Source organism: Perca fluviatilis, chromosome 6, assembly GCF_010015445.1.
Source record: "Perca fluviatilis chromosome 6, GENO_Pfluv_1.0, whole genome shotgun sequence".
NCBI lineage: Eukaryota > Metazoa > Chordata > Actinopteri > Perciformes > Percidae > Perca > Perca fluviatilis.
The window spans coordinates 23,577,542-23,592,557 of record NC_053117.1 but is presented as its reverse complement, the minus strand read 5'-3'; the positions used below and the strand labels follow the sequence as shown (position 1 = coordinate 23,592,557).

At 39.1% G+C, this 15,016-nt stretch overlaps 1 protein-coding gene across 1 annotated transcript in view; it reads left to right on the top strand.

Moving 5' to 3' along the window:
• The window catches only part of fancc (FA complementation group C), a 32,146-nt gene that overhangs the window by 3,067 nt on the left and 14,063 nt on the right, over positions 1-15,016 (top strand). The window contains 6 exon segments of the mRNA XM_039803797.1: positions 1,069-1,311; positions 7,792-7,879; positions 8,006-8,100; positions 13,972-14,079; positions 14,185-14,249; positions 14,843-15,007. Coding sequence (XP_039659731.1) covers positions 1,114-1,311; positions 7,792-7,879; positions 8,006-8,100; positions 13,972-14,079; positions 14,185-14,249; positions 14,843-15,007 — 719 coding nt within the window. The 5' untranslated portion in view covers positions 1,069-1,113.

Below are 15,016 nucleotides of genomic sequence, written 5' to 3'. Positions count from 1 at the left end.
TTCCCTGGAGCTTAAAAGTTGTGATTGTTAGATTGTGGTAATAAAAGATCTTAACACCAGGTTAACTTTCTTTAATTTGAATAATTATTTACACATAACATACATGGAATTGTGTAATATAACTTTTTTTATTATTTATGGTTACAATTTACTTTATAGTTAAAACAGTCCGTAGCATTTATTTTGGGTAAGAATGTGTTGACTAATGACTGTTGACTTCAGAACACAAGACAAAATAAGAATTTACTTTCAAAATGTTACGTGCAAAATCATCGTTTTTCTCGATTACATTGTTTTTGTGATCGTGATCAACATTTTGATTAATTGTATAGCCCTTTTTGTACCTGTTTTTCCCCTCCGCTGGGAATCATCATCATACATTTGATTTAGTTAGTAGATGACGAAAACGTTGACAGTAGCAACACTCATTTCATACATTGCACCTGTTGTATAAAGCAGTGCCTCTGGCCTCTTTTCTTGAAGTTAATAATTCCCTGTGAAGTTTTTTTGTAAGTTTCTGTTTACATTCAGCCTTTCTCACCAAATACACTGCGGTTATCCTTGAGTTCTAACAAACGTGTTGAATGTATTGCCTTCCTCATAAAATGTTTGCAATGCTGATTTAAAAAAAAAAAAAACATTTTAAATCCTGCATTGTTTACATTTGTTATTGAGCTTGGAGTCTAGTGGTTGCAAACTCCACAAGGTAACTTTAGTGGTGGTCTTTGTTTGAGGTGAGAGAAAACCCAGAATTTCTTTAAAACATCTAGGGATGCTGATATAATACATTGAAATTGTGAAGTCATGATCACAGTGTAAAAATGTTGACATTGCAAAGCGCTAATAACCACAAAGTTAGGATAATTAAAGGGACAGTTCACCCCAAAATCAAAAATACATATTTTCCTCTTACCTGTAGTGCTATTTATCAATCTAGATTGTTTTGGTGTGAGTTGCCCAGTGCTTGCCCAGTGTACTGTCCCTTTAATGACAGATGATAATATATTTGTATTATTTTTTTGTTTCATCCTTGGGCTTGACGACGGTCTTGTTCTTTGTCTCACTTAGGATCTTGCTTGGATCCTAAGTACATTCACCTGTACAAGCAGCGAAATGTCTCAGCTGCAGCCCCTGATCCAGCTCCAACAAATGGCAGAGCCCCTGCTGAACGTCCAGGAGATGCAATTCTGGCTGGACAGAGCAGTGGCTTGGGGCCAGGCTGATAGCTCAGACACTCAGAAAGACACCTGCCTGCACTTGAGCAGACTGAGGGATTTCCTCCAGCAACTCCTCACCCATATCAACAACATGGTGAGCAGATGTAGTGAAAAGTTGAGTCTGAGTTCATTAACTTTGTCACAATGCAAGGGAAGCTCTGAGATTTATATTCATGACAGATTTGGATATACACTTTATTTCCCAGATGCCTATTAACTCTAATAAAATGGTCTGTATCCACTAAGAGGCCTGTTTTACAGTCTTGACACACCTTACCTAATGAAATAAATTAGATCAGTTAATCAGTTAGGCAAAACAGCCACCCAAAGTTAATTCAAACACCAGCACGTCAAATTAACACACACACGCACACACACACACACACACACACACACACACACACACACACACACACACACACACACACACACACACACACACACACACACACACGCGTGAATGTGCACACGCTCATTCTCTGTCCAAGCCAAGGCATGAACAGTAAGCCCAGCGTTGGTACGGTCCTGCTAACAGAGGCTGCTCTGTGCTGTGCAGAGGCTGTGTATGTCTGGCTGGCAGTGCTGCAGTGTTGAGTTAGTCAGGTAATAGCCGCATTGGGACCTCCAGCGCTAACCTAATGTATCCCCATATCAGGTCCAGCAAATTTGGGAAGGGGGCAGAGGACAGGAGGGGTGCCGGAGTGTGAGATTTCAGTGTTACTACAGCCTTTCCTCCTCCCTCCAGGTTTTTCCCTTCAGCATTTTCTGTCTTTCTGCTTTTTACAACCAAATTCCCCCCACATTTCTCTCTCGCATAATATACTGTTTTTCTCATGTAAGAAATCTTTTTACAGTCATGGTGCTCTTGCAGCATTTCATTTGTGATTCTCTACAGTCCAAGTGTTTTACTGTTATACACTCTGGTGATGGTCGGAATCAGTCTCAGGGTCTACTTCCTCTCCACTTCGGCAACTAGCCATATATATTATAGATCAAGCAGTAGCTATTATTTTTTATCTGTCTGTCTTCTTCTCTATTAGCATTATTCTGGGTATACGTATTGCAGAGGTGTCAGAATGTGTAGGATGATGGAGCGGATACAAAGAAAGAAAAAAGAATGGTATAGCTTAATTGGGTTGAAATTCTTTTACTGGCGGGGACTCATAAAAGACCAGCTGAACCAGCATTTTGCATCCTTTGATAACTTAATAACTTTCCTGTGGCTTATGCCCCAAAATGAGCAATACTCATTATTAATTTCCAGGTTCACACTTGGTTAGAAAAGTGGAATTAGGGTATGTTTCCTATTTCAATATTGCACTTCTAAAAAGAATAGTTTGATATACTGTACATTCACCATAGAAGTCCCCTAATTGTTTTACCATGGTTGCTACACCACTGTTGCAGTATCACACCACTTCCTAAAGGATTTGATACGAAGAATTCTGCTGCCCTGCTGTATATTTATGTGCTCACCATAGTAACTTTGCTATTTAACGTTAGGGCTACTCTGATTATGGTTCACTGATGTCATTAACAAAAGTGTTTCCTCACCTTTCTCTTCATCGTTGTCTATAAACTTCTCCCATTTGCCTCCCTAGCTCGTACATAATCTGTCACTTCTGTCTCAGATGTCTGTCTCTAATCAAGACAAATTACATTGTCTCAAAGCCCATTTATAATTAAGGACACTGTTGACAAGGCTTTGATGGGGATTTGGCCCTGGTAAGCAGTGATAATTACTTTCTGTTGTGATAGCTCATTCTTATGGGTATTCCTACAGTCACAAAGCATTAGTAAAGTTCTTATTGTAAATGAACATTCTTTTGTAGTTGCATCAACAACACACAAATGCACATGTATACTTGCACACAATGTTTACCATGTGTTGTTGGATTGATAGCAAGGCTGAGTGTGAGGGCTGTGTTCCAGACAGCATTGGTGGGGTTGTGGGGGAATTTAGAGAAACCCTGGACTATTACCACTCTGCTTCCCACTAATGGTGATCTCATCTACTGGAGTGAGTCAACTTAATATCCTTGTCTGTCTGATGCTGTTTTTTTTAACATATAGGCCTACAATTACCTTATGTCTTCTTTTTATCCAATGCTACGTTTAGGCATCTCCATGTTTGCTAAGTGCTCTCTGATTATTTCTGATGAAAGGTGCATAAAGCAGGAATGATGCTTATTGGCATTGCAGCAACCTTTGTTTCCTATCTTTATTTATTCTCTGAAATTATTAAAACTCTTTTTCTTCCCTTTTCCCAGTCCTCTTATTTTCCTAACTAATAAATACCCCCACAGTACTGCTAATTGCTGGTCGATTTGGGGTCCAATCGATTTTCATAAGATACAGTAGACTCTGTTGCTAAGTTCTCTCCTCTTCTAATAGCGGTGATAAAAAATGTGTCAGAGGTGTATATACAGGAGCATGTTTGCTTGATTGAGTTGAATTTGGCTGGTGGGATGATGAGCCAGTGGGGAAGACGTGGGAGAGGAAGATGTTTTGAAGCCCACCAGAAACGTGTACATGGCAGTGAATTAAGCCAAATCATCTTTGGTTAAGCTACATCACACTGCTTCAATTACAACTGGCTTACACTTTATAAGATTTCTTTGTGTGGGTTTCTCCTGCACCAAGGCTGTTCTCTATAGTTCAATTACGTCAGAGGTGAAATGTATGATATAGTCTTTAAATATGGAATGAATACTAACTAATTCTGTAAATGCACATGATTCATGCACACGTGTGCAGACATGCTTGTAAATTAAAGTAATAAGTCACCTCTTTAATCTGCCCTCTGTGCTGTATGTCCCACTTCAGTCATATTTAAAAATAATGTGTCTAACCCAGAAAACCCCGAATTTATTAAACCCAGAAAAGTAATAAGATGGAACCAAAATAATGTTGTCCACCTGTATATTTACAGTTATCCTAAATCAAAAAATAGTTTGACTGAAGGCTTTTGTCTCAGTCTCCAGCTTGACCTGATTTTTGTGTTTTGCCCTGGAAAAGCAAAAATAATGTCAAGTACGTTTCTGACAAATAAGTTATGTTTTGTCATATTAAACAAAAAAACAAACAAATTAGTTGGTTCTGGTTCTACTGAACAGCCAAACAAGTTTAAGATTATTTTGGGGGCATTTTTAGGTCTTTATTGACAGGACAGCTGAAGAAATGAGAGGGGGGAATGACATGCAGCAAAAGGCCGCAGGTCGCAGTCGAACCCGGGCCCGCTGCGTCGAGGAGTAAACCTCTATATATGGGCGTCTTCTGTTTGGCTCTGGTTTTAAATAAGAAGTGTGACCAGCTTGTTTCCATTGGTTTCAGTGAGCTGCCGTGACATATAGGAATCTTTCCAAACCTTAAGTCTAAAACTTAAACGAGAGAAGGTCATCTGGGAAATTTGAATATTTTCAAAACTGAAATTTATAGAAAGTCAGGATTAAAGGCTATTCAAGTTCTGAAACACAGTGTCTGCCCTGACTTGAAACATTCTGGATGTTTTAATTGGCTGTGAGGTGAAATAAATCACATGGTCATTTGTTTGAGCTGGATAAACAAGCACAGACACACATACTTAAACTGTTACAGGTATAGCACCCTTGACCAGAGCCCTGTTCTGTGCTTTGTATCTCTCACTGTTGATATTGTGACATGACCAAAATATGGGAAACAAAGGTGATGCATGGATGATGTACTGCGCACCTGTGGATGTGCCTGTTATTCAACTCAATATCCTCATTAAGTAACCTTGTGATCTTCTAATGTATGATTTTCTGGCACAAGGTTGAAAGAAAAAAACAAAAGAGGATGACACGGGTGAGGAGGTGCAAACATCTTAGGTGTTTCCCCATGGTTGACTGCATTGAGGTGGCCCTTTTAAATCTGGTTCTGTTAATCCCATTATTTCCTTCTTCCAAAACAGTGGCGTAGAACACTAGTTGCCAGGAGTAGGGCTGCTCGATTATGGAAAGAATCATAATCACAATTTCTTTGGTCACTTATTGACTTTTGGAAAGATGTTCCATTTATGAAACTTAAAAAACAGTGAACCAGTTAGTTTTTTATGATCGCTATGACACTTTTTTCAATACTTTTAACAACTTTCCTAAACTCTTAACACAGTTAGCTCAACATCTGTCTGTGTAGGCTATACAATTAACACATTTCTTGTTGCTTTGACACAAAATGCATACAGTTAACACAAATGTAAAATGCTTGAACTTCTTTTACACACAAACTCCACCAAGACCAAAATAATGGATTATTATTGACAAATTGACAAATGCTTTCACACTGTATGTCAGAACAGATAACATTATGTTCTAAACCTAACTTATAGGCTAAAGTCAAAGTGAACAGCTGATCGTATTGTAAATTGAAACACAAATATATCCCCTGGATTTTATACATGCATTTATTGAGAAACAGCTGATTGAAGTTATGCAAATAGATCAATCACAGCTGATTCCCTTCTAGGAAACACACTCAGGTGTTGAGGTTCATTCAATCGCATGACTATATGGTAGTACAGTAAAAAAGGACCTATTTCATGAGGGAGAGGAAGAGGAAGAGGAGTACCAGGACAATTCTGTCTCTGTCTCCTTTTTTTCATACTCTGAGATGGGTCATTAATTTTTTGTATTGTATCTCTGCAGCAAAAGAAACAAAATGGTGGCCGGGTTGGATCAGTGGGTAGAGCAGGTGCACACATACTTGGAGGTTTATGCCTCGACGCAGAGGTCCAGGGTTCAAATCCGACTTGTGACGATTTCCTGCATGTCTTCCCCCTCTCTCTCTCACCTTTCTCAACTAGCTGTCCTGTCAAATAAAGGTGGAAAAGCCCAAAAAATAATCTTGAAAAAAAATATGTATGCATTTACTAAACGAAACAAAAATGTAGAGAGGCTTCAAGAGAACCTGCAGTGCAAAACACAATCTATGATCAATACAATCACTATTTTCTATTGTATAAGGGCAGACCTGACACATATAAAATAATGCAGTTTCTGTAATTCCATGTGATGTTAGTGTTTTGTATGAAATTGTGCAGTGATTGACTAAATGTTCCTGTTGGGAGAGAACATGTGGTAGTGTTTTGCAAGAATTATTTGATTTTGAGACATGTTTGCATTGTTTTGGTAAACATAGTGTATTGTGTTAGTATATTATTGTATTTTGAAAATCAGTGTTGGAGTTTAGTTTACAATGTGTGATTATGAGCATGAAATTAACTGTTTTGCCAATCGTGTGTTGTAGGTGTGTTGGTGCCTTAAGAGTTTTGGAAAGTTGTTAAAAGTATTGAAAAAATTGTCATAGCGATCGTGAAAAACTGTAAACAAATCAACAGTGAAAAGACCTTGAACTGTGAAATTTCCCTTAATACTTTTCCCATTGAACTTTTTGAATTCCCCTTCAAAACACAAGACAAAATAAGAGTTTGTAACGAGAAAAATAATCGTTTTTCTCTATTACATTGCGTTTGATTGTTCTGAGTCAAAATTGCGATTAAACCCACACAGGGGCTACATAACATATTAATCCCTCATGGGGAAAATCCATTTTTTTCACATTTTTTATTACACACACATAGTAAATACACACACATGCACATGTATTGGAGAGATGTCATAGTGAGGGGGCTGCCCATGGACAGGCACTCTGAGCAGTTGGGGTTTGGAGCCTTGCTCAAGGACACATTGGCACCTTACATCACTTCCAGCAAACTTCACGGAAAACTGAGGAAAAAACGGCATCACCGATCTGTTTTAATCTGTTGTGGTGGCTGTGGCTCAGAGGCAGAGCGGGTCGGCCTGCATGTGTGTGTGTATCACCACCACAAGATTGGTGTTTTGATCCCAGGCTCCCCCGGCCACATGTCAAAGTGTCCTTAAGCAAGACGCTGAACCCCCAAGTTGCTCCCCGGATGTTGTATGTGGCTATGCACTGCCCTTAATGGGTTTCACTAGCAAGGACCACAGCATCAACCAGATACATTTTGAACAATTTAATAATGAAAGATGATTGGAATGCGAGGCATGAAGTTGCTGGTATGCGAGACGTAAAGTCGCTTGTAGTCATAATTTGACTTGGTGTTGTGGGGAGGCTTTGGTAGGGAATTCGCCGTAGAACCTGGGCCCAACAGATCCCCTTAGGACCTAAAGAAGAGGAGAAAGGAGAGGAACCGAAAGAGTGTGGGAGGGAGGGGTGTGGAATGCGAGAGCGAATAAGAGCAGAGGGTTAGGTGGGTATAGGAATACTGGATTCTGTTTGAGGTGTGGCCCTACTCCTGAAATTATGCTAGATAGCATCAATAAATGCAGAGATTGAATGTAACTACATTGTACTGTACGATTGTATGTGACAAATAATAAAGTTTCTTCTTAACTGAATATTCTCTGGCCTAGTTCAGCTAAAACACAGAGTCCGTCACCATGTTAGTGTGTTGTTCACTACCAAATATACTTTCCACTCAGAGAACTAACCAATTAAGTCATTTGTCCAAGCAGGGCAGCTCCACTAAAAATAATTTTCTCCTGCCTGTGGCTGTCTCTGTTCCGTCCATAAGAGTTCCACGACAGAGACCATGAAGAGGCTGCCCCTCCTAGGCCAGTTTCTTGGCCGACTCTGCTGGAACCCTTATGTCACTGCTGATGGTGAGTGTACCTTCGGACTCATGATAATGTCTTTACAAGCATGGGTCATTTTGATGCTTGTTGTCTGTGTAAGGGGTGTTATATTAAACCACAAATCTACCATCCATGGTGTCTTGCTGTCTGCAGCTACAGGCAGAAGGCTGTTGTTCCAGTGTCTGTGGGGACTTTACTCTGAGCATCCAGGCAATGCTGTGGAAAGAAAAGCCAACCAGTGGATACGGGTAAGGACTGGACTTTCTTTATCTCTGTTAATAGAGAACTTAGACTGAAGTAAACTGTGTAGATTTTTAAATATTTATTTAAATGTTTTAAATATATAAATAAGGGACAAGATTTAAGAAAAGTGATCCGCACTTGCTGTTACATGCCACTTTCAATTTCTGTGTGATTCACTTCATATTTGCATGTGCAGTAACTGGGCATTTTCAGATTTTTTCTTTTTCTCAGCAATGTCAGTTAAATTCAAGATCAAGGAGGAAACCTGTAGAAGACGCAGTGGCCGCGGGTTCGACTCCGACCTGCGGCCCTTTGCTGCATGTCATTCCCCCTGTCTCTCCCCTTTCACATCTTCAGCTGTCCTATACAAATAAAGGCCTAAAAATGTCCAAAAAAAAAAAAGATTGCCCTTGGGGTTGATCCGTCAACCATAAACCGCATAACTGCTGTTTATGTTTTGACCTTAATTGCATGTAATTCCCTATCTCTAGTTACCCTCATTTTTTTGTCATCTCTTTATTATAATCTCTCTAATAAAAGTATAAGATTACCATAAAATACTTATTAAAAAATGAAGGAATAGGGCTGGGCATCATTTAAAATACTTTGATACCAGTCTCAATAGATTACCTCAGTTTTGTTACATGATACATTTTTTGTCACCTCATGCTGTTTTTGGTAGTCCATAACATTGAAAAATGCATCAATGTTTAATTTTGTCTAAACACGAATCAGCTGTACAAGACATTTGCTTCAATAAAATACAGTCTGAAATTCTGGGCAACAACAGTCTGATGAACAAATGAAGTTTGTGAAGATTATAAACAATACGTTGGTCAGTGTTGGCAGCTCACTCACAAGTCAATTATGATGCCACATAAAGTCATCTATACTTGCTACGATTTCATTGGTCATATGGACCCACCTAATGAGGAGACCCAGATTAAAGACATAACTGAGGGAAGCTGGAAAAACAAAAACTCTGAAATATTTGGAATTTTTAAGCTACGATTCAGCCCATTCATAACATTATTGAGTTATTACTGTATATTATTTTCCAATCATCCATCATATGCCTTTTCTCTGTATTCTCAGGCCTGATCTGTTTGCTGTTTATGTCCTAATTAGTTATGGGAAGACTGGACATACAGATGGATTATCATACTTTTAACAAATACTCCAACAAACTAAAAAGAATCTGTCTTTGACTGCCTTTTGGGCTGCTGAAGAGATTTTCTGCCTAATTTACTTTTAATAGGAGTTCTCTCGCCAGCCCTCTGTGTCTCCTCTCCAATGGGACATGGATGATAAATGAGGTACATAGGGTCTCTGTTAGTCTAATCCTTATGTGCCCAAAACTGTAAAACATATTTTGAAAACAAATTAAAATTGACTGTTTCACTGCCTCTTGTCACCAGAGAAGGATCAGCCTTTATATTATGGTTAGTTGATCTTGCTCACTGTGTTTTCATGGCACACACACACAAAGGAGGGAAGGAGAACAGAGGGAAGAAAAGATTCAGCAATTTTCAACTTTGAGAGGGTTCACACAGATGGCTTATGATAAACAATGTGGGACCTTCACATTTTTGCCAGATTAACTGTGTGTTTGTATTCTTTTGATTAATTTATCATCTAATAAAACAGCTTGTTAATTAAAACAGTGCCTTGAAAGTAAACCTTGAATTTGCCAGATGGTCTTTGACCCATAAGAGGGGAAGCGGAGTGCATATGTGCCTGGTTGTGTTTGTGTCTACAGTATGTCTGTGTTTTGGTATGGGCATGTGTCTGTATATCTGCATGTGAATGTGCATGTGTTCAAGATGGTGGATAGATTTACATTTATGTATTTTTTTTTTTTTTTTAAATCAAGGAAAACATTTAGGGAAAGGGATTTAGTATCATGGCTTTATGTTGGTGTACCTTCAATCCTTACATTATCTCTACATATAAAGCCATTTTACCTTACAAATGTTTGCTTAAAGAGGCAATCGTGAAAGGAGGAAATTAGGCAGCAACAATTAAGGTTTGGTAAGAGAATAAACTTTGCTAAGGTTATGAACAGTGTACATTGCTTTCTTAAATGCAGGAGAACCATGAAATAACTGAGATAAAACTCCTTAAAAGTCTCTTCTTCTGACGCGTTTTCATCCTTGATGAACATTTAGAACAGTTTAAGTTTAAACTGTTTTTTCAACATTGTATAGTATTTAATTGTAGCTGAATGCTTGTGGTACAGAACTGACGGTCAGAGTTAAAGGGTTCACTCATGCTAAAATTGCATGCAGGGCACTACCAGATCAAAGTGTTGATACAATAAAGTAGTACAATACAATAAACTCATTTTCAGATTCTCGCCACAAATGACAGGAATGGCGGGAAGCACAAAAAAAACATTCACCGCAGCTCATCCCGTCTGGGGGAGCAGTGTAGATGTATGGTTTTAGGCCAGAGATGGTCTGTCTCTCCCTGAGTCTGTGTTGTGTTGGACTGCCTGTCCTGGAATGCAGAATGCAGCCTGTTTTCTGTTAGCCCTGTCTGATCTTGCTCCCCAACATTGTTTTCTTGCTGCCTCCATAATAGACTGAGGGTCTGGTGCTAAGTGGCACCTAAATACTGTATTTGTGTGAGTTTGGGCGTGTGCTCGCATATGTATATGAATATTTGTTTTTTACTGCTACCGTATATACTGTTACTAGCCCCTTGTATTTTTCTCTTTAAATTATAATAGTGTGCAGAGTATTTTGCTTTTTCGCCCTCACATCTTTCCTTCAACCCTCCCTGTCTGCCTCTCCTCTCCACATCTGAGTGTTCTCACTGGGTTTGATAAATGCTGGGTACAGCCACATAGCTGCAGGCTATGTCAGATAGTCATTAGCTCAATCGGTCTGTTTCTCTACATCCTGTTCTAGCAGAGGGACCACACAGGGCTGCAGTAACATGGCATGATCTTTGAGGAGATGACAGATAAGTAAAGCATGAGAGTGTAATATTAGAGGGCCAGAGGATGGATTGGGTTTGATAGCTTACCAATAGCTTTGATGTGTATCTTTACTGACTCCAACAGGGTGAACCACAGGTAGGCCCTGAAGCTACTGTGGCAGCTTTATGGTTTGACAACATATTTTGAACTCTTTGCTCACATTGGCTGCTGTTTAATTAAGAGATGAAAGCCTCTTCGTGACAATAATGTTTCACCTTTATCTTTCTATTTTGTCTTTTGTAGCATCCCTCCTTTTAGTAAGTCTGACTTACTGAAATTATTATTTATTTGTCTTGGGAGTCTTGACGTCACAGTGAGTAGACGCTGCACAGATACTGGGCTGGTGAATAAACTGTTGATGTATTTTTGAACTTTGGACAGAGGCTAGCCGTTTCCCCCTGCTTCTGCTTTTTAAGCTAAGCTACTCGTCTGTTCTATACTTAACACACCGACATGAGAGTGATATTGAACCTTTCATCTAATTTCACCTAACATCTATCAACTTTTGTTTTTTTGGGGGGGTGGGGTCATTTTCGGCCTTTATTTTGACTGGACAGCTGAAGACATGAAAGGGAAGAGAGGGAGGAATGACATGCAGCAAAGGGCCACTGGTCGGAGTCGCACCCGGGTCCGCTGCGTCGATATATATTGTATATATACGTAAACCTCTATATATGGGCGCCCGTTCTACCAGCTGAGCTATTTGGACTCCACATTTCATCTAACTCTTGACAGGAAAATTGAATAAGCCTATTTTCCAAAATGTTGAACTATTCCTTAAATCTCACAGTTTTACTTTTATGATTAAAGTGATTGAACTTGTGTGATATCATTTGGACTCTTTGCTTTTATTTTTAAGCATAATTTATGACCCAAATACAAAAAGGATAGCCCCCCCATCCATCCAAAACACAGGATTGGAAACGGACATTACTCCCAAATTATTGTGACATATTTAACTAACACTTGTCAAAAACTAAATCAAAATGTTGGATCTTCTCTGATTCTATTTAAGATTTGTTGACACAAGTGTTGTTTGTAAAAACTGAAGTAAAACTTATATTTTTTATCTTGATTAAGTGAGAAACACACAAACTTGCTTTTCTATGTACAGTATAAGTCAGTTAAGATACCTCAAGTTCATGTGGTCAAAAGATTAGAGATTGGGCCTTTAATTTTAGAGGAAAAAGCACTGTTTGATATAACACTTTTATTTAATGTACTCTTTGTCAGTGCACCAGGTTTGAGCACAATTGCTTATAACTTCATTGTTTTTGCATATTCATCCTGACTTTTCTGTATTCTTTCCCCTCATTTCAACTTCCCTCTTTTTGTCTCTGCTGTTTTGACCATCTGAGGCTACACTTGAGTTTTTCATTGGTTTTGGGAGAGTTCAGTCATGGTTTAGTAATTGTTAACAGGCACCGATCAAAACCAACCCAAGTCTTTGCCTTGTACATTTTTTTACAGTTTTAATTTAAGATTTATGGAGGAATAATTTCTATGGCAGCAGCATGTATAAGCCCCCAAAGCTAGCTTGGTTGCTGTTATTCTGTGAGAGCAAGATGACTTTTGACCTAAAGTATTTGCCATCCATCTATCCATTGGTCCTTCAACCCATTCCTCTGGTGACCACACCCTTTTTTCTCTGCTCTAAATGCAGCCATCGTTGTGTGTTCCAGTCAGTCTCCGCCATTCCTTCTAACCAGTCTTCCTTCCCTCTCTTATCCCCCAGCCCCACTTTGCCTCCTTACCAAGGTTGGGATAAGTGTGATTGGTTTTGTATGTACTCATTGTGAAGAATTTGAGGGCGTTCAGATGGTAGTGATCGGGGCTGTTTTGTGAGAGGGTAAGCATCTTAGCGTGCTGTAGAGCCTGGCCAAAGAAACCACACAGCTCCACCAACAGCACTGCAGTGCTTCTCTGCCTGGGATTTTGTTTTTCATCCATCACTTTTAGGTTGTTTTTTTTTGCCCTCTTTTTTTAACATATTGTGCCTCTCTCGAACTCTTTCTCTCCTCATCTTGTGTTGATATCCTTTTATCTGCAGTCTGAAAGGGATTTGTACTTCTTTAGTCTACTCTTAGTGGTGTGGTTGTTTCTGTTTTCGGTTCATTGGAGTTGTAAAAACCGATGCGTGCTGAAGATGTGAGGCCTTGGATGTTTCTGTTGGATCATACAATCAACTTGTTGTGGTCAAATAGAGAGAACTGTTTCTAAAGTCTAAATCCATCCCTAATTCAAAGTAGCAGGTCTAGTGGCTTTCATCACACTTCTGATTGAATCCTTGCCAAGCATTCAAAGTTTATTAATCATGAGACAGCTAAATGCTGTGTGGCATCTTTGTTGTTATTTAAGAATGTTGACATTGAACGTGAAATATGTCTGCCTCATCCCTTTTTTGCTCTTGAATGATTTTTGATTATTATATTTGTTGAGAGAAAACATCCCTCAGGTTTGAGAGCCACTCTTGTAACATTAGGACTACAGTATGAATCTTGTGTTCTCTCCCTTTGGTCCTTCATTATAACTCGCCTTTTTTCACAAATGAGAATCAGCTGAGTTTATTAGTCTAGTTTTATCAGTGTATGATGAGGCCCCTTCTGAAAAATGCTTGTAAAACACCAAGGACCTCTGTAACAAAGAATGTTCATTTCTAAAGTTGCTCATATGCTGTCCATACATTCTCACTTACTGGAATGCCTTCTCTCAACTCATGTGTTTCAAATGATGTTACGCCAACAGAGTCATCCTATATTCCAGTAACTAATTAGCTTTGATGTTATGGATCTTGGGGTTTGGGCAGATTGCATTAAAGTCTTGTCCACTGTTATAGATATACACATAAAGTGACAATAATCTGCTGCACATTATGTTGACTGCCCTTCCACAGAAAGTGCTGTGTCAGCTTGCTACAGAAGAAGACGATGCTGCAGCGCAGGCATTAATGAAGCAAATGGGTGTACCACCTAAAGAGTATCATCTCAAAGTTCTGAGAAAGGTATTAGCACTTTATTTCTGTTTGCCTAATTATTGCCTGCATAGATACACACTGTATGTAATTATGTCGACGTATATGCAAGTTTTCCTCTTTCCTGCATTTCAGATGGTGGAATTGCTGCAGAAAAACATTGGGAAGAGCTGCCGTTCTTTGGGTGACATAAATCAGAGGTACAGTAAAGTAAATGAAATTAGGGCTGCAACCATAAACTGTTATTTTAACTGGCTGCAACTAACGGTTAAATTCATAATTAAACCACCTGCTGATTGTTTTGTTTTATCGATTAATTGTTTGGTTTATGAAATGTCAAGAAATAGTGGGGAATCATCATAGTTTCCCTGAGTCTAGGACGATGTCTTCATATGTCTTGTTTGGCCGAACTACAGACCAAACCCCAAAGTTATTCCATTTACAGTGCTATACAGCAGAGAGAAAAAAGCAAATCCTCACATTTAAAAAGCTGGACACTGAGAGTTTTGGACTTTTAGGTTTAAAACATACCCGTATTATATAAAACAGTGGCTGATTAAGAAACTAGCTACCACAATAGACAGAGTTAACATTATAAACATTTTAGTTGGCATGCAGAGTGGTACGTAATGTTGTCAGCATACATACACACACGAATAGTACATTTTGCTGGAAAGGATCAAAGCACACAAATCTTTAGGACCCCAGGAGATTAATTCTTATAGAATTCTTATCTTTGTAGGCCATAAGAAGTTCCAGATCATACAGATTTTGTCTATATGACTCTGTGCAGGTGTTCATGTGACAACATTCTGGCCACATCAGAGGCTTGTGTCCCCCTGGTCACTTATCCCGAGGCTGCTCCTCTCATTGGTGCACTGCTGCAGCAGCCAAAGACTTGTGTCAGGGCAGCACTTAGTGAAGACTTCCTGGATTCTCTGAGCTCTGCCTATTCCAGGTAGGGGAA